General features: G+C 44.0%; 5 protein-coding genes, 1 long non-coding RNA gene and 1 pseudogene across 10 annotated transcripts; 4 read left to right on the top strand and 3 right to left on the bottom strand.

The window, feature by feature from the left end:
- Positions 1–1,293: 1,293 nt before the first annotated feature.
- LOC103975533 (protein SAR DEFICIENT 1-like) lies at positions 1,294–4,022 on the bottom strand. Of its 2 annotated transcripts, none has more exons than XM_065139179.1 (8): positions 3,777–4,022; positions 3,457–3,532; positions 3,127–3,182; positions 2,534–3,030; positions 2,174–2,334; positions 1,895–2,092; positions 1,726–1,828; positions 1,294–1,641 (listed from the first exon to the last, which is right to left on the bottom strand). In XM_065139179.1, exons 1-8 carry the CDS (start codon positions 3,863–3,865, stop codon positions 1,502–1,504), a joined length of 1,320 nt encoding a protein of 439 aa, XP_064995251.1. In that variant the 5' UTR covers positions 3,866–4,022; the 3' UTR covers positions 1,294–1,501. The 2 variants fall into 2 exon arrangements, with proteins under 2 accessions (XP_064995251.1, XP_064995252.1); XM_065139180.1 differs by having other exon boundaries at positions 1,294–1,638.
- Positions 4,023–7,897: 3,875 nt separating this feature from the next.
- LOC135631473 (zinc finger protein GIS3-like) lies at positions 7,898–8,996 on the top strand. Its single transcript, XM_065139181.1, has one exon. The coding sequence runs from the start codon at positions 8,049–8,051 to the stop codon at positions 8,703–8,705; it is 657 nt and encodes a 218-aa protein (XP_064995253.1). The 5' UTR covers positions 7,898–8,048; the 3' UTR covers positions 8,706–8,996.
- A 1,329-nt stretch (positions 8,997–10,325) lies between these two features.
- On the bottom strand, positions 10,326–11,561 carry LOC135631317 (uncharacterized). Its single transcript, XM_065138876.1, has 2 exons — positions 10,869–11,561; positions 10,326–10,746 (listed from the first exon to the last, which is right to left on the bottom strand). The coding sequence occupies exons 1-2, from the start codon at positions 11,421–11,423 to the stop codon at positions 10,684–10,686; spliced, it is 618 nt and encodes a 205-aa protein (XP_064994948.1). The 5' UTR covers positions 11,424–11,561; the 3' UTR covers positions 10,326–10,683.
- Positions 11,562–14,788: 3,227 nt separating this feature from the next.
- On the top strand, positions 14,789–15,883 carry LOC135630917 (LOB domain-containing protein 40-like). The gene is made up of 2 exons (XM_065138219.1): positions 14,789–15,112; positions 15,222–15,883. The coding sequence occupies exons 1-2, from the start codon at positions 14,929–14,931 to the stop codon at positions 15,758–15,760; spliced, it is 723 nt and encodes a 240-aa protein (XP_064994291.1). The 5' UTR covers positions 14,789–14,928; the 3' UTR covers positions 15,761–15,883.
- A 2,648-nt stretch (positions 15,884–18,531) lies between these two features.
- On the top strand, positions 18,532–20,718 carry LOC135630790 (uncharacterized). The gene is made up of 2 exons (XR_010494138.1): positions 18,532–19,794; positions 20,137–20,718. It is a non-coding gene; the product is annotated as an uncharacterized LOC135630790 (long non-coding RNA).
- On the bottom strand, positions 20,473–22,140 carry LOC135630789 (small ribosomal subunit protein RACK1-like; annotated as a pseudogene).
- Positions 22,141–23,439: 1,299 nt separating this feature from the next.
- On the top strand, positions 23,440–26,779 carry LOC103975539 (uncharacterized). Of its 4 annotated transcripts, none has more exons than XR_010494137.1 (9): positions 23,440–23,668; positions 23,941–23,997; positions 24,068–24,326; positions 25,058–25,129; positions 25,365–25,432; positions 25,531–25,675; positions 25,760–25,818; positions 25,938–26,027; positions 26,139–26,779. XR_010494137.1 is itself a non-coding variant. In XM_065137978.1 (9 exons), exons 3-9 carry the CDS (start codon positions 24,072–24,074, stop codon positions 26,187–26,189), a joined length of 762 nt encoding a protein of 253 aa, XP_064994050.1. In that variant the 5' UTR covers positions 23,440–23,668; positions 23,941–23,981; positions 24,068–24,071; the 3' UTR covers positions 26,190–26,779. The 4 variants fall into 4 exon arrangements, 3 of the variants coding, with proteins under 3 accessions (XP_064994050.1, XP_064994049.1, XP_009388797.1); XM_065137978.1 differs by having other exon boundaries at positions 23,941–23,981; positions 25,760–25,840; XM_065137977.1 differs by having other exon boundaries at positions 24,061–24,326; positions 25,760–25,840.
- Positions 26,780–26,836: the final 57 nt, after the last annotated feature.

The following is a 26,836-nucleotide window of genomic DNA, read 5'->3' as shown; positions in this document are numbered from 1 at the left end:
CCTTGCTACTGCCAGTACTTGAACGACCCCAGCTTGAGTGGGTATATCAGCGGCGGGAAGAAGGTCGCCGCTGCTTGTGGAGTATCACTTCCAAGCTGCTGATACCGTTCCTACCATCAAACAAACATCTCATGTCCATGTATCTATATATCTATCCATCTATCTTATATATTACTAGCAGTCGCTATTTGGTTGCCCTCCACTGCAGCAAGTTGCAGGTCTCTAAAGTGTGAACGTCGAAATATGCTGCCTGTATGTCTTTCTACTTGAATCAACAAATAAGGAGCTGTTGCTTAGTCTCCTCTGCATTAATGATCAGTTGAACGACGTGAGCCTTGACGTTAAAAGATAAGTTAAATCTGGGCATCACAATCTCCCAGCTTGACGTCTTCGTTAAGCCGCTCTTCATGGGATTGTTGTCGTCTTGTCCCAAGAATAGTAGGACCAGGTCCGACGAACACATCATCTCTCTCGTTCTTTCTTCTTTCTGGTTTCTTTCCTCTGGCACGATGTTGACAAGTCTCGCTCTCAGCTGAAGTAGGGAAGAAATTTCCCCGTTGCCGTGTTTAATTGATTGCATCCATCTCAAAATTCAACGCCGTGGAGCTCCGACTGGCTGGCGCAAAGGCAGCACCTTTAGCCGCCACCGCCCCAGTCAACCCCGGTGGTGGACAGGCATGGCCGACCGAATCGAGTGCTCGATACGGTGGGGCATAAATCCTTTGACTGGGTCACCGCATTGGAGTGATAATAGAGTAGAGTAGAAAATATAATTTTAAACTAAATTCATATTAAATATCACAATTTACAATCATATATATATATATATATATATATATATATATATATATATATATATATATATATATATATATATATATATATATATTCAAAACTTTGATTCTAAGCAAGCAAATTCTTATCTTGACTTAAACTTCTAAACCAAAATCACATCTCTTTTGATTTAATATTTCAACAACAAATCTTTATCACAGATTTCTAGTTACATTTAATAAAAAAAAAGTTGGATAGCTAAATTGAAGTAAATCGATATGAAAGCTAAAAGATCTGTTAAAGTTGTTTTATCATAAACATATCTGAATGTACAATAATGTATAGAGGGTATTGAGAATTGATATATCGAAATATATCAGTTTCACAATCGAAGCGGATAAGATTAAAATCGACTTATAAAAGTATGAATGTACCACTATTACTTTCAACTTAAATATTTTAATTAATAATTTAGATCAAAGAAAATTAATATATCAGTTAGCTCATCAGACCAGGGTCGAACGAAGTTACCAACTGGATTAGACATCTATCTTCGTTATTGGAACAAAATGATGCAAAGCCACAAAAAAAAAAAAACGTAAAAGAATAAAATAATTTGGATACGCCTACATTGCATGCAAATAAGGCACCGACTGATACATAGTTCATGTCACTGCCATATGCACTCATAGAGCTTACTTCAATTCCTGGAATGTTACGATGACTCTTAGTATGTTGTTGACTGCACATCAGAAAAGTTGAAAGGACCAACGCCGTCGTCGCCAAAGTCACACACGAATGTTCCAACCTCGTCTTGATCCGTGTACAGATCAGGTTCTACAGTACCTCGTGGCATCTGCACATCTGCTAAGAGGATAAAGCTGTCAGATCAATCGCAGCTAGAAACCAATCCAAGTAAACAGATCACAATCGGTAGTTCTCTTTGCGTACTAATTTGATGTAGAGGAAGATTAGTATTAGGCAGCAATCCGTGGAACTCTTCCAAATGACCCCAATTTTCGTATGCTTCTCGAGCTAGTTGATGAACATGGTCCTGCGGAGCAGTTAAGAGACGATGAGTTTGCATTGTGGAGCAACATCGGGTAAGTTGAGTTCTTACTCTGTCAGCTCTGTTAACCAGATCCTGTAGGGTGTATCTATAAGCGCCGGCAATGATGTTCACAACCTGGCAAACTGAGTTCAGGACGATAGCATATCGCCGGCCGTGGTGGATGTAGAGTTTGTCGCCGACGACGCAGGTCTTCGCGTGATTGATGGTCGCCTCCCACTTCCGATCCGACATTCCTTGTCCCAGTATCTGATGCACAAGGAAGAGTCTGATAAGATCACTGAACGCTTACTACTTTAGATAAGATCACCGAATGTGTTCAAGCTTCACCTGTCGAAGGCTCTGTGGGTTGACAAACCACAGCTTCAAGAAGTCTTGGACGGTGTTAATTTTGGCATCTGCCAGCTTCTTGTGGAATTTACCGTCCTTGGCGATCTTCTCCAGCCGCCATACCTCATCTTCTAGGGCTGGTGGATAATGCTTTTTGTATGCTGCACAAATTATTTTTATTTGTTGGTTCATAAATTCTATATCTTGATCAAACTAGAGAGTTGGTTGAATAGACATAGAAAAATTCATCGTTACATGGAATCATCTTAAGATAAAAGCATTAGCAGCGAGTAGATGGTTCATCTGATGAAACTAGTTGAAGAAAATTAACTAAAACAGAGGAGAGGATACCAAACTTACATTCGCCTCTGTGATCTTTGACCTTGAAAGGCTCGGTCATGGCTTCTCTAATCCTTGGTCCGCGGTAGCTTCCTGGCACAACCCTGGCACCTATCTTGAACATCCCACTCTTTCCCCAGCTCGAGTTATCGGTGAAATATAGCTCGGATACGAACGCAGCTCCATCTCTAAGCATCACGGTGACATCTCCGATGAGCAGTGGCCTCTTCCCGGTTCTTTCTTTCACAATCTGGATATTGAACTCGTCGCTGGTCCAATCCTCCTGATCCCCGGCAGGGAAATCTCCCTGCAGTGCTACTAGTTCAACTCTGAGAGGGTGTAAATGGATCAAGGATGGAGGAGCTTCCAAAGTATTAGTGGCTACAAGGAGGATTTGGAGTGGAGTGTTGTCAAAGCCGTCGATTTTGGTCCCAGTGAAGATGGGCTGTGATAGCGGCTTTTGGAAGATGAGTTTGAAGCTTGATGGCTCTGCTGGTTCAACTTGCAGTTGGAGCGACCTGCAAAAGATCAAACAGTACTTTTTGTATCTTAGGATGTCTTCAGACGTTCCATGGAAGCGTATCTTAATCGAAACAAGCAGCTGCAGCAATTACCTTTGAGGGCGTAAATAGGTACCGTGAAGCAGTATTCTTTCCACTTCCTCTTGCACCTGATAAGATACATCCAGTTTCATTTAAATATAGGTATCCAGGAATAATTAAAATGCAGCTGCCATAAGCTAACCTACTCATTTGTCACACTATAATCATTTTCTTTTGCATACTTGTTGATGAATAGTATAAGCGAATGGCAGTGAACTGGAGACATGCAGTATGCTTAAAGCTATAAAGAAAGAAGACGACGAACGAGTCTTGGCTAGCATAGTCGAGCAATACGAGATGCTTCCATGACATGGGAATGCTTTGTTAGAGATTTCGTCGTACCACTTTGCGAAACAATGGCTCCAAGGACGAAAGCATGCTCTGATGTTTGCTCACCATCATAGCTTCCTTTATCACCCTGTCAAAGAGAGAGGATGAAGGTAAGCAAGATAGATATTTTTTTTCGTCACCTGCTTAATTAAACATCGAACAGCATCATCTTTTTGAAGGGAATTAGTGGTACTGCACTACAATGTTCGGAACAATATCTCATCTAAGTAATACAAAATCTTTCTCGAGGAAGATAAAGGAAACACGAATTAGATGATCATGGTAGGTAGGAAGAGATGGAATCGAGAAACGGAGGTATTAGGATTACGAACGTCGCAAATGAAGGTCTGCGCTTGATCCTTTTATCACCGAGCCGATCCGAGTTTTCGTCAGAGTCACCCCGAGGCCTTTTAGCGGCCATGATCTCGATGAGGAGAGGAAGAACAAACTGAGTAAAAGATATGGGAAGGGTGGCAGACTCAAAGGCCTCGCAGGTACAATGAAGGACTACGGAAGCAGTAGAGAGGGCGACCGAGGTTTATACTGCGATGGCAATGAGCCAGAAAGTCCCAAGAAGTAGGTTGGAAGGTGGAAGGATGGCTTGAGGAAGACAACCTCCAAGCCTAGTTATTCATTGATGTAGTCTCTTTGATGTCACCATCTGTCTCTCACGCGCAGATGAGGTCCGAGCACCACCCTTGCGGTAAGCTCACCGCCTGTTGGCTGTTGCATGAGGAGTTTCCTCTCTCTGCCATCGGTTGACTGTTGCATGAAAACCTAAGACTAGATCGTGCTGCTGCTGAGCAATTCAACAGTTTGGGAGTTCCAATACAGAAAATATGTTATATACAAAATGTGCTTTGATTCTTTGCATGATGACTTGTTGTAGTCTGATGTATTCCTGCTTCCAGGCATTTCAATGCAAGTTCGGGTGTATGATTCCAGCGGTGAGCAGACCCACGCAACGCGAGGACCATCAACCATGCAGTGAGCAGCAATTCACGGGTCGTTGGCTCCGTGCTCTTGAGAGCTCCGATCCATGTGATATGTTCTACCGTAACGCTTAAACTAAGACATCGAGTACTGTCTTCTGCACCACCCCATCATTTTTTACTCTCACGAGCATGACGACCGATGAAGAGAGGACCTCAAGATTGCTAGATTTGACCCCTTCAAACAGACTTGAAGGACGCAGGATGATATAAAGAAAGGCTTGGAACCTCTTGTTCTTGAAGTAGTTGATGCTTGTTGCATTATAGGAAAAGATTCTGTTCTCAGATGATACCATCAAAAGGTTCTATTCTTGATGGCAAATGGTACTGCCTTTAGTTTCTGATATGAGCACTAACACCAGCAGAGAGTTTTAGGTCATAGTGTGTTTCTGAGATGGAACCAATTGCCTGGCGTTTGGAGCTTACAGTCTCTCTCTTCCGATATGTGCGTATGTGACATGAACATTGATGGCAAACAAAAGGTCGTGTTCTGTGATCTGCATCTAATTCTTTCATTAAGAGACTGTTGGACCATTCAAACTGGTGTTTGAAAGATTCAACCTTCTTAAGCAAATTCTTGGTGACCATGTTTGTCTGAAGGATTCGGTCAAGTCACCGATTCCTTTAGTGTCCTATCATTATATATTTGTGAACAATTCAGAGCTGTTAGTCACCAGCTCTTGCCTGGCACATTAGGGTTTAGCCTTAAGCTTCATGCACTGATCATTGAAGGCCATGTCATAGCACTCCTGGCAGTAAACAATCATCATCAGATGACTTCAAATTCTTGATTGGAGATTCACATGTGTTTCTGACTTGAAATCACATCTATCTTGCTGCATTGCCCACTCCCTCCAGTTGACCAATTCAGAGTGTTGGATGTCCTGGCTATGATGACTTCTCTGATTCAAGTAATCAACTCCACTGGTCTAAGAAGCTGACTTTGAATTACATCAAGTCTCCAGTTAAAGTGGGCTGATGCATATGATATTGTAGTAGATGCCTACGAGTAGTCCGCAAAGAAATGGTCTTCGATTCAACCATCACCTCCGTTGCAGCTTGTCTGTGACATTGCACTTTGCAGGTATGCTGAAAGGGAAGAGAACGGTGCAATCAAACAAGTTGATGGCTCCTTTGATGCTTACTGAGGTTATCCATTATTGTTTGCTATTCACAAGCTAAATGTATTAACTTCTCACTCGACCCATGCATGGACGTCATGATATAGACACAAAGAATACACAAGGAATCCGCTTTCACGCATGTCGAGTTCTCTACAGCAAGTTAAACGAGAATTTGTCTGTGTTTGTCCTTTACGTATCTACACTGGAACATAATGACCGTCCAAGATGCTTATCATGCACACATCACATGCTAAAGTTGTGCATCATCTAAGACAGTTCCATATATGAAAAGAAAAAGGATATATGCTTTACAAACTAGTAATCGCCAAAAGCATCGGCCACGTTGCACATATTTGTTGAAGATAGAACAGTAGAGTTGTGAGTCCTGACATGATAGGAAGGACATAAAGCAAAGGGGAGATTGAAGCTACTTAAACACTGTTACAATGGTTTCTCACATCTGCAAGTAATTAACTTGATCAGGTGCACTATGCTAGCCCAAGGGGAATGCAGGAGCTCAATTAATAAATAAGGACATGACTGATATCTGAAAGGGTCACTTCAAGCACTTTGTGCGGGGAAGATGTACAAGAGAAAACTGACCATGGTGGGTCTCAAGAGCAAGTAGATGAGAAAGAGAGAGAGAGAGAGAGAGAGAGAGATGTCAGATCATGGGCCCTAAATATCAACCCTTATTTATCTCATGGCAAGATGCTAATGCCATCAAATATCATCATTATCATGTTGGACCTGCCCTTCTTGTCTGGACATTTAATATATATATATATATATATATGTTATTGTTAAGAAAAATTAGACAATTAAAAACGAGAGAGAGAGAGAGAGAATTAAGTCTCTCTCGTGTGAAAATAGAGATATAATCTTTAGGATTTGTGAGATATGAGAGGTTATGTTGTAACACCATTTTAAAGATGTCAATGAAGGAGGAGATTATTTGGGTTATGAAGATAAAGAGATGATAGTATAAATGTGCCATCAAATATGAGTACTATAACTCCATAAATAGATAAGATGTCTCTTGATAAAAATTTTCATTTGCCTCTTTCACAATTTCCTGCCATGCACTTATCCTCTTGACTTCTCTTTTCTTTCTTATTAGAGGGAATAAATAATATCAATAAACGTAATTAATCTGTCAATTATAAGTTGAGCACTGTTGGAATCTGTCTCGTTTCTCCTTTAGTTGTCAGTATTATATATTTCCTGGAAAGAAAACAAAAAATGCACAAGGCAAACCCTAATAAACATCTTTTATTGGCACAAGAAATAAGGCAATGAGTGGAATGAGCTTAAAAGAAGGGAGACAAGGCGGGGAAGACTATAAAGAAGATAAGATACTGCAAGGCTTATGTGACACTTAATCAGGCTTCTCTATGATTCGCAAGAGGCCAAGAGAGTTCCTCGAGTGAAAAGGGATGGTTGATAAGGTAGATTAGACGTGCGACACAAGATGCAACGTTGATTATGGCAGCTTCATCACATCAGCAATGGTGAGCGAAGGTGGGTGGTTGTCACCTATAGCCTAATGTTCTTCATCTCTGATGGAGTTATTTCCTCGAGGGTAGCTCAAACATTATGCATTCAGCCAGTGAGAGAACAAGATAGGAGCATGCATGGAGTCAATGACCTAAGTAGTTCGATTATTTGAATCAGCATTGTAAATCATAGATTAAATAAAGATATTATCTCATGATGTTGAATTTGCTGATCATTGGCCAACTTCTTAGTGGGAGGAAGTTTTTTCTAGGAATTAATGTTGATGTAAGAAATTAGCAGATTACTACCATGCTTGTGATCATTGGCCTGAAGAATGAGAGAACAAAAGAACAATGTTGAAGGCTTATCCTTTAGTAAGAGAAAGAAGCCCTATGCAAAAGGAAATGAACTCCAAAAATTGAATATAAGCTCAGTTCCTTTGTCAAGCAGCAAGACAAAGCTAAGGATGTGAACTCTTTTAAAAGATACAAACTTTTTTAAGGTTCCAAGAACAATCGAACTGGAACCTTTTATTCGATCCAGCCTTCAAGAAGATGAAGGATTTCGCACCATAATAAAAATAAAGGATAATTTGATTCGACCTGCTACGTGTGCGTGATCGAAGTCAGGCGATCTTAATTATCACAACCTGTGTGTTAGATGTGAGCTGATCTATTATCGGTGATGAGAGAACCAAAAATATATATCAGTAAATCATGTCTTATTTAATGATATGACACAGCTATTTGTAGAATGATGCTCATAAAACCAATTTAAGATAACCTACGTGACTCATTTTGCTTTCTTTAATCTTCTAAACCTAAAAGTTCATCCATATATACAGAGAAAGAGAGAGGGGTCTGAGCCCAACTCACAAGCAAAGCAGACCAACCTAACTCCCTCAAGTATTTCTCATCCGTACCTCCTCTGTTTGTGTGCGCATCTGTGCTTCTCTCGCCAGAGAGAGAGCGAAGTACAGAGAGAGCCCAGTATGTCAGGGATCAAGTGCACGTCCGAGAACAGCAGCAGCAGCTCGAGGAAGAAGCTGTTGGGATTCCACGTGTCTGAGGAAGAGAAGACCCGGCTCAGGTCGGAGTCGTATTCGTCATCGACGAGCACCATGGCCACAGCCCCCGCGTACGGTGGCGGCGACGGCTACGGCGCAGACGTGCGGAAGTACCAGTGCCAGTACTGCCGCCGCGAGTTCGCCAACTCGCAGGCCTTGGGCGGCCACCAGAACGCGCACAAGAAGGAGCGGCAACAGCTGAATCGCGCCCACATGCACCACCACGGAGGCGGCTTCTGGGCGCCTACCGGCCAGATGTGCCCGGCGAACCCCATGGCGTCCGCCATCGGGCCGCAGCCCCATCTCCTCCCGGTCCCCACCGGGTGGGTGTGCATCTCACGGCCGCCGCCCTTCCACGTGTCGCATGCATGCGCCTTTCCCTCCTCGTCCGTCCCTCCGATTGTTCCTCCTGCTGTCCCGTACTCCACCGCCGGTGGCGGCGCGCGGTTGTTGGAGCAGGACGCAGGCTCGTTCACGAGGTTCTCTGCGACAGTTCCCGTCACGAAGCGCAAGGACTCGTCGGACTCGGGCGAGTCGTCCGGGTTGGACCTCCAGCTCAGGCTAGCTCCCACCGGGTCGTGACTCAACCCAGCTATTACCATGCATGACTCGGATCTCATAGTATGAGGACGTCCAGCTATCTATCTATCTTTCAGCTTATATTTTCCTTCTCCTTTGTTGTGTTTGATATCAGCATCAATTTCCTTAGATACATATGGTTTACGTTGATGACATAGTAGCATCATTATGTGATAGAATAAAGAAGCAGGATTATTCTTTCCTGCTACAATGCATCGGGCTACTGTGCTTTATGCTTCGAGACTTGCTAGGAGGTCTATACTTCCAAAGTTTGATTGGGGTTGTCATTTCACAGAGTGTCGTATCTGCCTTTTTCCACCGAATGTACTTTCATGGCTTGGATGGCTCGAAGCTCAAAACAAGTGTCTTAGATATGCTGCCATCTGTTGCCATCTTGTGGATGTCGACGGAGGCTATGCAATGGGAAATCGGGACGTGGGACTCGGACGCACTCAATGATGCAAGATGATGTAATGGAAGCTAAGGGTGTCCCAACCCACCTGTAAACCTACTCCCATTGTGATGGTGGTGAAGAAGCCCTAATGCCACTAGCCTTGCTTCGTTTGCAACATTGATAAGGAAGACATCTAATACGTGATTTATGTTCACTCCCAGAACAAAACACCTCTCCACGGAAGACATTGGCACTTCCACATCAACAGACCCACTCGGAAGGCATCACCTGTCGTGCTATCCACACAAGCCAAGACGTAAATTACGAAGACCGAGCCAATACCTATCTGACATATGCTCAACCTTTTAGCATGATGACAAGCCTCGTTGGTCTACCGAATAATATTTTTACTAGTGCAGACTCACTCACTCCATTTTCATGATTCCACCAAATCAGAGAGTTTATCTAGCAACGTGAATCATTGACTTCGATTCGATTCCTTTGATCTACCTGTCAAACGAGTAAGCAGCAGACTTCGGTGCTTCCCCCCTTCCCATGATTCATTCATTACGCACCAAATCAAACAAAGGAAATAAAGCTGTCGAGGGTATCGTCGTCACTCTCGCTTTATGGCTCGATTCCACCTTAACGACGGAAAATACGAAGCAATCGCTGGCTTTATTGCAAGGCTAGTGCGATCCAACTCCACCACGTCCTACCTTGACCTTCCAAAGTCAACGCAGTAGTCAACCTCATGTTTATCCCTGATTCATCCCCCTTCGATGGTCAACATCAAAACTGTCTCGTGCTTCTTCTTGGGATTGTTTATACGTAGATTCTATGTATTATGAATCCGTGGAATTTGAGCCCAACATTATTAATATTCACATTCCGACATCATTTTATTAATGATTCATGCACAATCCATATGGAATGTGGTACACATAAAAGGAATCCAGCTCAAGCTATTCAGGAACACCCAGCACCACTAGAAAAAAGAAATCATTTCATTCACCCCCTTCCCATGATTCGTTTCATTTAGAGACAAATTGTACATGCCAAAAGAGAAATTTGGAAACACCTTCAATGGAATTTTCCACCAATTAATTACCCCAACCCTTTTCCATGGTGCCGATCTCAACGCCAAATCTTGCTTCCATGTCTTATGAATTGAGCAAAGAAGGTACTGCCAAAACACACAGACAAAGGACGGGGGGGTATTAAAACTATGAAGCAACCAAACTCGAGACACATTTATTCCTGCAATTATACGACCCCTGGAAAGAAACTGCCCACCATGCTAAGTATTATTAGCTCATACATAAAATAAACTAATCTGGGTGGCATCAATAATTGTTTCCAGATCTGTAGCTACAAATTAGAAGCAGGGGATGCTTTCAAACACAACACACCACACCACAATGACAGTGCAACCGAATTCCCTCTCACCTTTTGCGAGTAAAAGAATTAGCCAAAAGGCTCTTTTGGATTGCTTACTGTTCGAACCCAATTGCCGTGTGAGGCAAATCGAGAATCTTTGGTTGACTGATTCACGTCACCGCAGGTATTCTTACCTCCCGCAAAAGGCTACTCCGGGACCCGATACGAGTCGACGGTGATCTCCGACAGCCATGCGCCGGGAAACAGACCCTGTTATCAGGAGACGAAGAACGACACCATAAGAAATGAGATCGAAGCTTTTCCGGCAAACTAGGGTTTTCGGGTGGAGAGGTAGCGAGAAACGATGGGGGGGATGGGGTGAGGAGACTCACGTCGAGCTGCTTTTGGACGACTCGGGGCCGCTTTCGGGGCCGGCGGCGAGCCCTGCATCCGGTCACCGCGTAGATGTCCTCCTCGATCTCCTCCCTCGAGAGAGAGATCGAGAACCTGGGACGGTCCGACTCCGCCGGCCTCGCCCGTGCCGCCCTCCTCTCTACCGCGGGCGACGGTGACCCCCCAAGATGCTGCTCAATTTCTGTCGGAACCCTGGGCCGCCCCCGCCGAGCCCTCAGGTTCCACGGCCTCCCGTCCTTGGGTTGTTGCGGCGGGGGAGGCGGTGAGGGGACCACGAACTTCATCCGGTCCGCCGCCTCCCGGAGGTGAACCAAGAGCTTCTCCCTCACCTGATCGAGCCCCGCGTCGTCACCGCACGCTGGGTTCCTCATGGACGCCCCCTCCGCCTCCGCAACGGCGGTCTTGCCCTTGCCGCTCGCGTTTACGAAGGGGAGGAGCCGCTGGCTTCCCCACGTCTTGAACAAGGCGCAGGGCGGCGTCGCGGCCGCCGTCGCGGAATCTGGCGGCCGGGAGGCGGTCTCGGCAGAGATCATCGCTCTCGGCTGGTGGGCGGTGACAGGATCCGGTTCTCGCGGGGTCGGGACACCGCCAGTGGGGAGAAGAGGAAGGGTGTAGCTAATTAACGTTCGCCTCGGGGTTGTGGCCGGTGAGGAGACTCCCGATTCAAGGGTTCCAAGTGGGCCACTCAATATATATATATATATATATATATATATATATATATATATATATATATATATATATATATATATATATATAATCCTCGAAATAAAATTTAATTTTTAGAATATCATGTAAAACACCCATAATCACATGAAAAGATGATTTTACCCCTCCTGAACCAACCTTTGCTCGTCGGCCACTCTTAATTTTAAGTAAGTTCCTCCGTCAAAACTACTAAGTGACTGAGGTATAGCCTTCGTGACTCTCCTTCTTTGTCTAGTATGATATCTTCTTCCTCAATAAGAGTGATACCTTCACCTTCATTGGACTTGCTCATTAACGAAGGCGCAACCTTTGTTGCAAGTTACTTGTAACACCCTTTATTGTCAATTGAGGGCGAGGAAGGGGGGGTGACCTACCCTCACCCACAGTCTCCTTGCACCCTCTCTTCATCATCAATCGCTGACGAGGAAGGAGAGGGTGCATCCTCGTCGTCGATCACAAGCGAGAGGTGAGGGGGGACTGTAAAGGGGGACGACAAAGTAAAGGTGATCGGGACAAAAAGTAATAATCGATAAAGATAAAATAATCATTTTGAAAAGTAAAGATGCTATGAAAAAAAAAAAGTTACAGCGTTATCCGGAATATTCTCAAAGTTACAGAATTTTTTTATGAGAATTCACCCGTATATATCGAATTAACTGAAAAAAAAATAAAAACAGAAAAGTGTGAGGTTAACACGCGGAAGCCATTACTTGGGTCCTTTCGATCCACTAAAAGAAGAATGTACACATCAAGTTGGCCACTACGTGGCATTTCATAATATGGGCCATGATGGACCTATTTAATATATTGCCTTCACGTATCATGTGACGTTCGCATGAACGATACTATGACATCATACGGGAGAATCAATATATTATTGAATCAGTATATTTTCTAGGTACAAATATAAGTTTTTTTTAATAAATTTCTTGCAAAAAAAATCTTAATTTTTTTCTTTTTCATAAAGTCTCGTTTTATTTTTATGAAATATATCTTATTTCTATAAAAAAGATATTATCTCTAACCTTTGTTCTATTGTTTAATTGCCTTACTCGTATCGTCCCCCCACTACTTGTTTCCCTCATCTTTTACTCTTCATCATTTTCACCCATTACATGGAGATAGAAACGATAGTAAATTATCGTGAAGACGAAGGCTGAGCCCATACGAGCATACGAGAGGGAGGAAGGGAAGCCTCTCATGGCATAAACGGAATAGCATGAAACGATACTAAATTATAGTGTTGCTTGGGTTGGGCCATGCGACATCGTCTCGAGTTTTGTAGAACGGTTATAGGGTGTTCAACGCCAAACGAGGTGGAGGCTGGGGGTCGCCTTGCCCGGGTCTGAGGTGTCGTACTATGTCAGCTCATGTGACGTCACTCGAGTCAGGTCGTGCGATGCTGTCTTAAGCATTGCGACATGACTCCGGAGTGTTCGGTGTCGACCTATACGATGCTGAACAAGGCAGAGGCTGAGGGTCACTTCGTATGAGTCTTAAGGTATCATACTGTGTTAGCTCGTGTGGCGTCGCTCGGGTCGAGCCGTCCGACTCTATCTAAAGCTTTGCGAAACGGCTCTAGAGTGTCTAACGCCAACCTGTACGGCGCCAAACAAGGTAGAGGCTAGTTCGTCGCTTCGTCCAGGTCTAAAGTGTCGCACTGCTTCAGCCCAAAGGTCCTTCACCTGCTGCCACGTGGATAGCACCAGAAAGTGCCAGGTGGCGTGGAGGCCTTGATAAATATCCTTTCGCAAATTAATTATGATCTAAATATCCTTGTGATCACTAAATCCAACAGCAAAACCAATTACAAATTGGAAGCAGATGGATCATTGCACCCGATCTTCAATCACCATTCAACTACACCTATAAGGAATGAGCTTACGGACGGCTTACATGGGTCTTATGGCTTTCCACCTATCACAAGTCGGGGTTTTGGATGGGTGACAACAGAGACTAATAGTCTTCACAGATCAAATCATTTATAAGGTAATTGGAAGATCGTACAGGATTGGATGAACTCAAAGCAATTTGGACTCTACTACCATTGTGCTACTACTAATTTAATGCGTCAGTAGTAAATTACAGCACTTAATAACTTGTTACAACATATTCTCATTTTAAGGAGGTTGACTCGAGCATCAACCGATGACCTGTCCTTTCGATTGAGCAACCCAAGTCAATCTATAGACTATGTATCTCCACAGCATCGGTTATGCTGCACGGGCTACGGGAGTTGACTCAGCTATGCTTCCGAGTTTGACTCGGTCTCATGGTATGACTCAAACAACGATGGATACGAGTTGCGGCACGGAGGCCTCATGGTACTATGGAACACGAAACCTGTTGACTCGGTCTCGTCTCACATGCAGCGTAGTACATGCTAAGAGAGGCAGTACGTAGTACGTGGGTGTTCCTAAGTCTCTGCTTACGGGTGCTGGTTTCTCCTAACCTAGCTTGTCTTTTTATCTTTAATCTACATCAATAGAACCTTCTATTTCATCATGCACATGATTTCTTTACTGCTGATGGAATTTAATGACAGATGGAAATCCTTCCGATTAGGAAAGCCATGAGCGCAGTTGGTATTTTCCATCTTGTTCATGCATCAGAATTATGACATCAGAAGCCAAGTGGAGTCACAAGAAATGTTGTGCCCAAACATAAAGGAACAATAAAATACCAAAAGCAAGTCCAGAAATGATTTCTTTTTGGGGCTCCGCCCACAGCGCCGCGCAAACCACACGCGGGTTTAAACACGTCTCTCTCTCTCTCTCTCTCTCTCTCTCTTTCTCTCTCTCTCCTCTCTCTCTCTCTCACACTTCTTCTGGTTGATTTAAAAAAACTTGTAGAAAGCATATTGATAAGGCAATGTTCTCCGTATCATTGCGACGTATGTTGAAGGCAAATGAGACCAGTGGCTAGGATTTTAATCCGAGGTGAAGAATCCAAGGTAGAGATGGAGTCAACGTTTGGGTCAGTGGATTTTCGAAACAATGCTATGCTCGGTCAAACCAAGGTTTTGTGGGTGATTAGATTCTGAGTCCTCCAAGTTGCAATACTTAATTTAGAAGTTCTTGCGATTCTTCTATATATGTATAGGGAAGTAGTAATCAAGAAGGTGCATATTCTTGTATTATAGTCTACGAACTCCAACAGCAAGATGGAGTAGGAAACCGCTTTCCCACTCTTCTCCAAACTGCTGGCTTTGCCACCCTCTCTCGGCCTTATAACATATCCCCATTGCTTCCCTTCTTCTCCGTACTGCTCTCCTTCCTTCTAACACTACTGTGTTGTTCCCGATCTGATCGGCATCGAGGCAAGGTGAAGATGAGTTGCAATGGGTGTCGGGTCCTCCGGAAAGGGTGCAGCGATGGCTGCACCATCCGCCCTTGCCTTCAGTGGATAAGGAGCCCCGAAGCCCAGGCAAACGCCACCGTCTTCCTCGCCAAGTTCTACGGCCGTGCCGGCCTCATCAACCTCATAAACGCCGGTCCCCCTCATCTACGCCCTGGTACGCATCTAGCGTTTCCGTCTCTTGCGCACGGACAGATGCCATGCATGCACGTCACGGAAAGGGTTGAATTATGTGTTTCTTGTCGTGGTGGTTCGGCTTCCTTCAGCTATTTACCGGTCGCTGTTATACGAGGCCTGCGGGAGGATTATTGACCCCGTCTACGGCTCCGTCGGCTTGCTCTGGTCCGGCAGCTGGCGGGTCTGCCAGGCCGCCGTCGAGTCCGTGCTGCTGAGGGGCGAGCCAGCCACCCGTTTCCCAGCTGACGCGACCGCCCCCAAGCCGTACGACATCCGCTACATGACAAGGATCCCCTCTGACAACGGCGACGGGGCCAACTGCGACCTCCACAAGGCGACGGCCAACTCCCGGGTCCGGTTCAAGCGCTCCGCTAACGCCCTGAGGCCACCCTCCTCGCCAAGTTCTGACCCGTTCGCTGAGGGGATGCATCAGACCGAGGCGGAGGGAAAGCTGCCGGAAGAGACGGTGCAGGAGGACGATGCTGATGAGCTGGACCTCACTCTTGGGTTCGAACCGACAGCACGGGGAGCAGCCGGTGGACGTGGACCAGTAATACGACAGAACGGGGAGGGGACGGCCTGGTTCTCCGAGGGGTGTCCAGAGGATCTGCGGCTGAGACTGCGTTGAGAGTCACGCAACAGTCGTAGATCACAATCATATCTTGATGTTCCAATGGGTTTTGGTTTCTTTGTGCTACAAGTATAAGAAGAAGATGCATGTTCATGCTTAATAACATTTCCTGTTATGTTATGTTTGTGTGCTTCCCTACAATTAGTTGCACGATTCCAACATCCTTCCATATGGGGGTATGTATGTAGGTGTGATTTGTATAGCTTTATCCTTATTAGCTGGAAATATTATCTCATCGCATATGGCTTTAAAATATGTTATATATATATATATTTATTATCTGACATATGATATGGGAAAGACAGGTTGACCCTCAACTAGCTTGCTTGTGTGTATAAGTATCTATACATATTATCTTCTTTTTTTTTATAGATTATATGGAGAAAAAGTAGAGGATGTTATTAGAGACGATTGAGGACTACTTCCTCATAGAATATTTTATCCTTTTATGATTAGATATAAAAATTTACTTTTAATATAGTTACAAATAATAAATTTATCTTAGGTTATTAACTTAAATGTTGAAGGGATTAAGTTAGAAAACAAACCTCTCTGGATGATTATTTTCATACATATGACACTTCAAAAGTACAACTTACATCCATAAGAAAGTTTAATTTTTTTCATTTTAGTTGGATAATCTTAGTATAACTTACACAATCTAAATAGACCAAAAACGTCTTCTTTTTCCATTTTGGTTGATGAAAATAAGAAAGTTTGATTTCTCTAATGCCACAACTTGAAAAGGATTCATTGGACATCCATCCTCGCAAGGAATGACGTGATGGAATATAAAACAACAATGTCAGTGTGAAAGATTAATTCAAGAAGAAGGCGTGTGGTCACAACAAGCAACATCTTATATTGCACAGCCTCATTCATTAGAAACAAATAAGATTTACTCACATCATGTTTGAGATGTTAAAACATGGTATGCACTCAGTGCATGACTTCAAAATAGCTTTCATTTAATCGAACTAATTAAGAGTCATCCATCTCCATCGTGGTATAACTTAGGATAAAAATAATAATAATAAGACAATCGAGAAGTATAATTTTAGTTAAAATCTAATTTAATTTATAATCTATCTTTATCGGACCCAATCTTAATGGTAAAACATGGTCTATCTTATAGTATTGTTATAATCGGAGGAGAAAAATAATTTTGATTGGATGAGAAAACATTTTATCAAGAATTATTTCGTGTGATCGGTCAAAAGATTGTATCGGGAGTAAACTCAACATGATTCTAACCATCTAGTTTTGATTTTTTTTTATTATAATACGAATATATGCGATAGAAACTTACTAGCTGAAGTTCACTTCAGTGAGTCAATAATATATACTATCATATTTCCTCATGTGTCATGCTTATATACCATATGTCCAATGACCTAACAAGCATACAAAATATTCCCTCAAGTGTGATATTGATGTGTCACGTCCAAGAGGTTATTATTCCCTTAGCCAGGTCAGGTCAGGTGGGCATATAGTAAGGTTAAATGATGGAGTTGAATAGAGAATAATGCCATCGTTGGATGGATCATGCAGCTTTTATTATTGTCTTGAACAAAAGAGTCCGTGACACATTATTTATTGGGTCAGAGGAAGAAGAAGAAGAGAAGGGGAGAGTAAGTATTTAATGTGGCAGGACCATTTGTTAGGTCTTATTCTATTAGGTACAGCACATGCTTCATCACAAAGGTAGGTTGGATGCATCACATAGTTGGATCGATGAAATAATGAATTCTTGATATGTTAGTGGTGTATGAAGTCCATTCATTAAAGGATCAACTATTCTAATTGGTAAAAAATTAGTTAAATTATCATAAGCTCCTGAAATCAAATTTCGCTTTCACCAAAAAGAAAATAATTTATTATTATTAGAAAGTATATATTGTTTAGTTCTGTACATGGAATTCTCAACATTAACTCATGCCTTGGTAAGCGATGATCGTAAGTAACGAGCGTGTGCTAGCCATGCCACTGTTCCACATGCATGCTGTCACTCCATTAATATGATATGTCAACCTTGCTCGGGTACGTATATATTTGCTTCGTCGTACGACTAATATAGGGTGTTGTTGGGTCAACGAATTGCAAGTGTCGGATGATACCGAATTTGGTAAGTATTTTAGGTCTAGTCAACGGTTGGATTGGTTGACATTCTGCCTTCATTGTGCGTACACACCAAGCGTGGAATGAGGAGAGCCATTTCTCTGTTGGAAAAGACTTGGTATTTTTGTTGCAGATTTGCATTAAGAACAGTGTAATTTATTCTGAAGCTAGACAACAACAATTCCTGATCACTATATCAATGCACAGTTCGTTGTAGATGATCAATTCCCGTAGCAGATTTTTGATCGAAATGACAGCCAATCGGACGAAGAAGACCAAAACTGAAGTGGATAGAGCATATGCATGTTTCAGCTAACATTGTCGTGTAAGAGATTGCAGGAAGCAAAAAGATGCTGCTTACATGCATATGGATTTGTGGAGAGGTGAAGAAGGCAGACATGAGAGAGAAGTAGAGGAGGAGGAGCACAAGATGGCAACGAGCGTCAGAGGGAAAGGGCTGAAGAGGAAACCACAAGGTTCCAACTTGAGGGAGAAAGGGGTGTGTGGCAGTGTCGGCTTTCAGAAGGACAGATGGTCTTTAGAGCTCAGTTTAGAATGACTATCTCGATAAGCATTGCCAGTCGCCCGGAGAGGCGAAGGCTGCCCAGCTCGTGCCTTCCTTCTGCACCCTCAAATAATTGCCGAGGTAAAACCAAATCTGTGTCCTTCGTCATGAGAACAACACCTACGCTTGATTACAATAAGACACAATCATTAGTTGTTCTTCAAATCCAATTATGTTCTCGGATCTTGATATGCCTGTGTCGAATTTGAGACAAGATGAGACATGTGACTCCACATGTAAAGCTGTGTTATGGGCCCTTTGTTATCAGAGCCATGCATTTCGAATCAATGGAGAAGAGAAAAGAAAGGAGAAGGCAACAAACACCGTTCTGCATGTGGTTGATACCACCAAACACACTGCTAAATGTCCAGCCCATTCTTTCTGTGACTTCAATAACTCTCCCTCTCTCTCGCTCTCTCGAGCTTTCAATAGAAGCTCGCTGCCTTATGATCGATGCCTCCAACGAGAGACGAGAGAAGGGAGAAGCGGAGAAGGCTTGGCTTCTTCTGCTTGGTGACAGTACTATACGCCATCTTCGTCTGCTTCGCCTGTGGCTGCCCAGCAATCGCGACTCCAATACTTGGTCCGAGGATCGGCGCCGAAGGAGCACGGGAGAAGATGACTATGATAGGGAGAAGACCGACGCCGCCGGAAACGACTTCCAGCGTCCATGAAAGCAAGCGACGAGTGCCAACTTGCCCCGATCCCCTTCACAACAAGTGACACTTGGTTCTTCTCTTTAATTACTTTTTACTGTGAAGGACGCAACTCGGACACGACATTACATTCGCTTTTTTGCATTTATGATATCGGTGCTTGACCTTACTCGGACTCGTCACATGATCACAAGCATAGAGCACCATATGTTCATATATACCTACAGCAATTAGCTGCAAGCGCAGAGCAGAGCGTCGTCCCAAGTTTCAAGGGGGGGGGAGGGAAAGCCCTATCTAAGGTTCATGGCACTGTTTGAAAGGTAGGAAGGTTCTTCGCGGAAGGTATCTACTCACTGTCACATGATGACTAAAAGGGAGCAAGTTGGTCCTCCTCCTTGTCGCCACTTCGCCTCCGATACCTTTCAAGACTACTACAAGATTAGGTTTTCTTTAAGCTCTTCGCCATGTGAAACCGTTATGTGATTTTGTCATTCCCAAGTGGTCTTGGGCTAATTCTTGGGCTGCGTTCGAGCCCATCTCTACTTTAGGGCCGAGTTGTCGGCGAGAGTTGCATAAAAACCCTATCGCCGCCTCTCCGTTCCTACCGTCTCCATTGTTTCGCTCTACGAGGAGAAGCGGCGCGGCGGCTGAGTAAAACGCATTCTCGCTTCTTCTACCTATTTTATGCGATGGTAATATTGGCTTTTGCTATTATTGGGATAAAGTTGAGTTACGAACCCTAACCGGATTCAATGTTTCTGTTCGAGCTTTGTCGATATTGAGTCATCGAGGTAGAATTTAGGATATGTGGATGGTGGTACGAAATCGCTCCTGTGATGAATGAATCTTCTATCGTTCCAATTCCTGAATGCAGCGCCTAAATGCTGTGCTTTGTGTGGAGATGAAGAGACATCTGAGGGGTTTTTTTGTCTGTTTTCTTTGATTTCGGATGGCAATATCTGAGGCCAAAACAGGGTTTTTGTTTTTTCTCGTTGATCCGCAAATTACAATCTTCTTTCTTTACCAATGGACAGCCCGAATTGGGGAAGGATTCGCGCCCAGAGATGGTTGTCAGCAGGCAAATCAAAAGCACAATTGGCTGGATATTGCCATGCAATTACATCTTGCACACTTACTGACATGACGAGAATTCAAGCAGCAGTCACTCACTTCTCCCAATTTACAACGCCGTGAAGTGCTGCGCTGTTTGAATAGGGGAATGTTGCGGATGCAGATGGAATCAGCTTCATCGCACCCAAGATAGAGAGTTTGCAAATCATATATCCTGTCCATAACGAGATCTGCCGATCGATCAGCTAAACGAATCGAAGATATCAAAGTTCTACCTTGCGCAGCCAAAGTGCCACTATCTAAGCAGGAGAAAAGCCCCAAAATCTGATTGTGCCATCCTTGTATCCAGAATACAGCGTGAGGCCATTACTGCTCCAGGTTAAGCTGGTGCAGAAGGGTCTCTGCCAGCATCGCGCCAACAAAAAGAAAGCCATTAGATGCAGCAACAGTGAACACTTGTCTGTAGATCAAGATGAATTACCATCACTGGATTTTTAATGTTCAGATGGTCAATTCTGCAATCTAATTTATATTTTCTTGATCTACCTTTTGGTTTGGAATTCGGTAACACTTACTGAAAGCACAATTCGTAAACGCATTAAATGAATGATGAAGACTGAGGCTGGTACATTATTGTATATCATCGGCAAGATCAAGAATCGGTTAATTCCATGCATAAATCAGCACAAAAGTCTTTATAGGCATCGTTTATCGGAGGAACCAAATGCTTTATGCATGTAAACGAACAGCTGATCGCTAAATTTGGAGAAGGGCAAACATATCAAGTACCAGTCGAGGACCTTTTTCCTGCCGACGGCCGTCTCCGGCTTGAGAACCTGGAGCAGAGTCTTCTCGGCGAGGTCCCAGATACAGTTGTCGTTCTCCGACGCGACGCACAGCCAGTACCAGCGGGGGCTGAAGCAAATCGCGTGGATGATGGAGCCGGCGTTGAACTCGTGGACCTTCGCCCCGATGGCGAGCTCCCATTGCAAGACGAGGGTGTCCTTGCCGCCGCTCGCGCACATTGTGCCGTCGGGGTTGACAGCCACGGCGTTGACGTAGCCTGTGTGGCCCACCAGCGTGTACATGAGCTTGCGCTTGGTGAAGTTCCACACCTTGACCGTCCGATCCCAGGAGCCGGACACGAGGACCAGTTTGTGGAAGTTGTGGCTGAAACGGACGCAGCTGACCCACTCGGTGTGGGCGTCGGCACCCTCAATCGTGCACTTGCACTCGCCGAGCGAATTCCAGACCTTGATGGTGCGGTCGCGCCCCCCCGAAACGATCTGGCGGTTGTCGGGGGAGATGGTAACCGAGAGGACATCCTTTGTGTGACCCACGAAGCGCGAGGTGATGGATCCGGTGGCGACATCCCGGAAGCGGACGTCGCCGGTGTGTCGGCGGTGACCCACGTCCTCGACGAAATGTGAATGTCCCGTGAGTCGGCGGTGGGGGACGACGGTGCCGTCGTCCTTGATTATTCAGATGAGGACGGACTTGTCACGGCAGGAGGAGACCACGATGGGGGAGTAATAAGCGGAGACGGCGATCGCCGTCACCATGTCCGTGTGGCCCGCGAGCGTGTCGCGGAGAACGGCAATCTGTGCCATCGGAATAATACCGATAGAACGGTGGGCGGGAGCTCTGTGATGGGTGAAGGAGGCAGAAGGGGAGGTGGCGATCAAATTTCTGGTGGCGCGCCTTCAGGGCTCTTATACATAGCAGCGACGGGTGGGCTTTATATCGACGAGAGCCGTATGATTTGCATGGACTTGATCGATCCAAAGCCCGGATGGAGTTCTAGAGAGTTCTAGATGATCCATCAATCTTCTAGAATGTTCAACTGCTATGTGACCAGCACATCCCATCCCGTCGTCTGTTCAAGCACAGAGCACCACCAGCAGCGCCACCGTGGGCAAGCTCAACGCCACCATCGCCATGCATGCCAACCACATGCAAGGCCTGCAGCTCAGCAGCAACCCCTGCACCATCCCCACCGCCTCTCCCACTCCATCCACCCCGACGGTTCCTCGTACTTCTCCTCCGCCATCTTCAGCACGTATATCCTCTTCCTCAGCACGACCATGTTCTCGCCCACGTTGTCGGTATCCTTACTACAACCAGAAACGACCACGATTGATGATCTCCTCTTCTCATGGAGGCGGGGTCTTTCAAGGGAAGAATTTAGCGAAGACAAAGGCAAGGAAGCGAGCGAGGAAGAGGAGGCCGCCATTGCTTGTGATCAAAGGTGGCAATCTTCCGCCTTTGAAGCAACAGATCCGGGTAAGAAGATAAACGAGGAATGGATATGTCACGCCCATGTTGCGTATCTCATTGCGTTCCCTTGCCGTGTGCTTGTTGTTTGTGACGGTGTGGTGCACGCCTGCGTATACTATCTTTCTTGTCGTAAAACATGGATATTGGAATTCCTGTACTTTCAAGATTCCAAGATCGTAAGCACAAGAAGACGACTGTGTCTTGCAGTGGCGCACGCTGCATGATAACAGGGCAGAAGAAAGCTGCTTTTTATTGGTGGTGGAACGTTCAAAGTCCAAAGGGAGACGTGCTGCGCCGTCTACATATCTTTTGCTTGTTTTTTGTTGTTATACTAAGAAAACTAATACCTAATGAGTACTAACCCAACAATGGGATGCATCTAAGTTTATCTGTATGGTGAATGATTTGCTCTAAGAAGTAGGAAATAAAAGAGGTGCGCACGCGTTAATGAGTAATGTGATGCAGAAAATATTTTCGAATGGAGCAGCTAAGCTTAGTGTGGTCCTCAAACTATGGAAGCTTGGAGCTAAGCCAATCGAATTTAATGATGCATGTCAGCCAAACTCATCAGACAAGAGGAAGCTCAACAACGCAGCAGAATGAACTCTTCATCACACAAGTCCACGATGAGAGTAGGCAACCCAACCGCATCAACTTTCCACCATAATGCATGCAATGGCGCAGTTTGTGACTTTGGTGATCTCCCCTGTCCTAACACACCATTTTGCTTAACAAACGTTTGGTTAATTTTGACTAATTAGATAGCCTAAAAAACATCATGCGACCAAGGAATGACTTTGGCTAACTGAATCTTTATTTGAAGTGTCAAATCCATCGTAGAATTTTGCACTGTTGTAGCTAATTACAACAGTGTTTGGAATCTTTGGCATACCCAAAGCATGCATGACATGAAAGGGAACTTTTTGAATTAGAAATTGCTGGTTGGGGTACTTTACGAACACCTTCACCCCACTCCATCTCTTGCTTCCAGCACAAATACCCCCCCTGCCTCTTCCTCTGTTGCCTCCTCTTCTCAGGTTTCTCTTTCTTCATCCAAATCCCACCTTCTAAGCCTTCTCCTCCTTCCCTTCTCCTACTCGGGTTTTCCTTGGCCTATTTCTCTCTCTCGAGGGAGGGAAGAGCGAGTGCCTTCGGAAGCCGCAGGAAAGCTGCCACCTTTCGCCGTTAGCCATTCCGGCTTGCTCCTATTTCGCCAAGGTTCTTGCTTTCTCCATTCTTTCCATATGGTTTCTTCTTTGTAGTGGCCTATCTGTGTTTGCTTTTGTGATTGCTATGAAAGCTTGGTTTAATTCCTGCCGTCTATGTTGATAAAGGCGGCATCTTTCTCATGCTTATGGTTTGCCTGTGCGTAGATCTTATGGTTTCGGATTTTGCTAATGAAATCACACGCTTTTAGTGCTGTAAGCAGGTTTTGATTAAGCTCGGCGTACTTTTTCTGCTTCGATAATGGCATTTTGTCGTTCTTGCAGCTTAATTCTTCACGGTAGAGCAGATCGCTTTCCTCAAACAGGTCCCTTTTAACCTTGGTAAGTTTCTTTCGATATGCGAAGCTATGGTTATTGTATTTCTTCATCCTCATCACATTTTAGATTCCAGAACAATGGGCGACCATCTTGCTCTGCTTGTGGACCATTTGCTCACTGAGTCGACGCTTGAGGCTGCAATTGGAAACGGGAAACAAGCCCAAATAGCTGCCGATTCTGCCTCATCGGGTGACCTTGGCAGTAATTCTACCCCGGATACGTCTGTTGGGCACCGGACACCCTCAGGGAAGCTGGTGGAGTGCAGAATCTGCCAAGAGGATGACCATGATTCCAACATGGAGATCCCTTGCTCATGCTGTGGCAGCTTGAAGGTGAACTGCAAATTCCTAATTTGCCTTAAAGATCATTCTTCAAGACTAATTCCTAATCAAATAGATGCTCTTCTCATTGTACCCAGTCCATAGAGTCTCCTTGTCATGATACATCTTTGAGATCCGTCTTCCTGGTAGATCATCACAGGGCTGCTGCTTTGTACCTTGCTTTTCACAACACAATCTGTGAAACTTTGCGCTCTCTCCCTCCTTCACATGCACTTTTCCTTTCCGAAATAAAATGACATCCAACTTGTGAGTAATCTTATTCCGCCGAGTAAATAGTGATGCAGTGAAGAGGATGCACAATTAGTGTTGAAAATAGCAGCATCATTTACCCGTCCATGGACATCCATAAACATATTCCAGTTTAAGCTTACATTTCAAATTCTGATGTAGATTTGGGTTTCAAATATGTAAATGTACTACGTGAGTTCCCTCGAAATGATCACTGAATTAACTGTCAAGTTTAACTAGGAGTACTACACATAGAGCTACATTGAGCAAAGACACTAGCAATTCATTTTTATTAGGATACACTTATTATTAGACAACTTGATCAGTATTTTCAGGTGAACTTTGGAAAGTATCACTTTTAATGGAGTCTAGTTTGCATTTTCAGCACCACAACACTGCTTCTGATGCCATTTCAAGGTTGTAATTGACTCCAGCAAAAGATCATCAAATCTTATAATAGGATAATTGAATTATATTTTGTTTTTGGCTTGCAGTATGCTCATCGGGTATGCATTCAGCGGTGGTGCAATGAGAAAGGAAACACAATGTGTGAGATATGCCTCCAGGTTTGTCGTCAAATTTCTAAAGTTATCTTTTAATCTCAACATGCTACTTCTTCCATGTTGATTAGTTGAGTAACATGCACACTGAAGTTAAGAGAACAGCTCAGTGGATGTAGCGTGGGCCGTCATAGGCTCATTGTTCACCTACACATGCATGTGGATGTAGCGTGGAAGCCATGTAGTCTTTTATGGAGCAGATTGTACTGTCATATATGAAACTTTCTCTACTTATATTCAGCAATTCAAGCCAGGATATACCGCTCTGCCAAAGTTGTTTCATTATGGGAGAGCTCCGATGAACTTCAGGTATCTTCAATATGTGTGGTCGCATTTGTTGTGTAACTTATCTAGGCAATAAATCAGGCCATTCTTTCAAAGATCCTTTACTTTAGACACACTCTCAGGGGAAGCTGGGATGTATCCAGTCAGGACCTTCATGATCCCCAGATTCTAACAGTGGTTCCATCTGGTGTCATTGAGTCAAATTATTATGACCAATTAGTTTCAAGGTTAAGAAGCGCAATTTGTTGTCGGTCAGTCACCATAATCGTGAGTTCCTTTCTCGTTTGTAAGACGATGTTTTTGCTTTGTAGATGCACTTTGATCTAATTAGTGATACTTCTTTTTATCCAGTTCATGATTCTTTTGGTTCTTCGCCATACTCTTCCTCTCATAATCAGTGGAGCTGAGCAGTACTCATTTACTCTATTCTCAGTAAAGCTCTAATAAAACAAACTTCCAAATGTATTTCTGTAATTCCTAGCTTCTGAAGCTCTGAATAACTTTTAAATGTTGCATATCTAAAACAAAGCTGCTGGTGTTGAGGACTGCTGGAATACTTGTACCCATCTTTTTTATTGCTGGAACATTAACAACGTTTCATCACTCCCGTCGCCGACAGGTACTTGTTCGCCTTTGTGGCTACCGATATGCTTTGGAACCTAATCGTGCAATTTTCTTTCATTTTTATTTTAATCAAGAAAGAGATCAAATTTGCTAAATAACATTGCAGGCAACTCGGCGAATATTATCTGCCTCTTCATCTCAAGCAGAGAATATGTAAATGAAGTCCTTCCATTCACATGCAGTCTCAGCCACATATCGTCCGAGCCTACCGGCACCAAACAAATTGTAGAGTTGGTGACCAATTATGTGAAGCTTCACAGTCGCAAGTGTCATAATGAAGGCAATATATGACACCAATATACCTGTAAAGAAAAGAAGTGCCAATGATAATTGAAGCTTCTCGAGGAATGTTACTTCAGAATGCGCAACATAAAACCGTTCTCTGCCTCTATAAAGGTTGCGAGGAAAAGTTCGAAACATTTCAGCACTGGAAGAATTCAGCAGCTGAACATGATACTTCACATTCATATGAAAGATGGAATTTGTGCCAGATATAATGGAAACAAATCCAAAGGTTCAACTCTGTATCAAAATGTGCATTTCACCTTGATGTTCTTCATTTGTTTGCTATAAAAGTTTCCTGAAGTTGTTTCCTGTTTAACATCGACGGTTGGATTCTTGAAATGATGTTGCCTAAACAACCCCTCATTGTTAAGGATTTACATCATACTGGTCTTTTCCCTGTAGCCAGAAATTTCATGGTTCATAATATGCAGGTGGCTTTGAGAAATCAAGGGGAATGGTATTGGAATGGCCCTCGAAATGGCTTCATTCTATTAGTTTATTGATTTACATTGTTTCAGT

Source organism: Musa acuminata, chromosome BXJ3-2 (genome assembly GCF_036884655.1).
Source record: "Musa acuminata AAA Group cultivar baxijiao chromosome BXJ3-2, Cavendish_Baxijiao_AAA, whole genome shotgun sequence".
Classification (NCBI taxonomy): domain Eukaryota; kingdom Viridiplantae; phylum Streptophyta; class Magnoliopsida; order Zingiberales; family Musaceae; genus Musa; species Musa acuminata.
The sequence above is the reverse complement of the archived record's forward strand: the minus strand, read 5'-3'. Positions and strand labels throughout refer to the sequence as shown.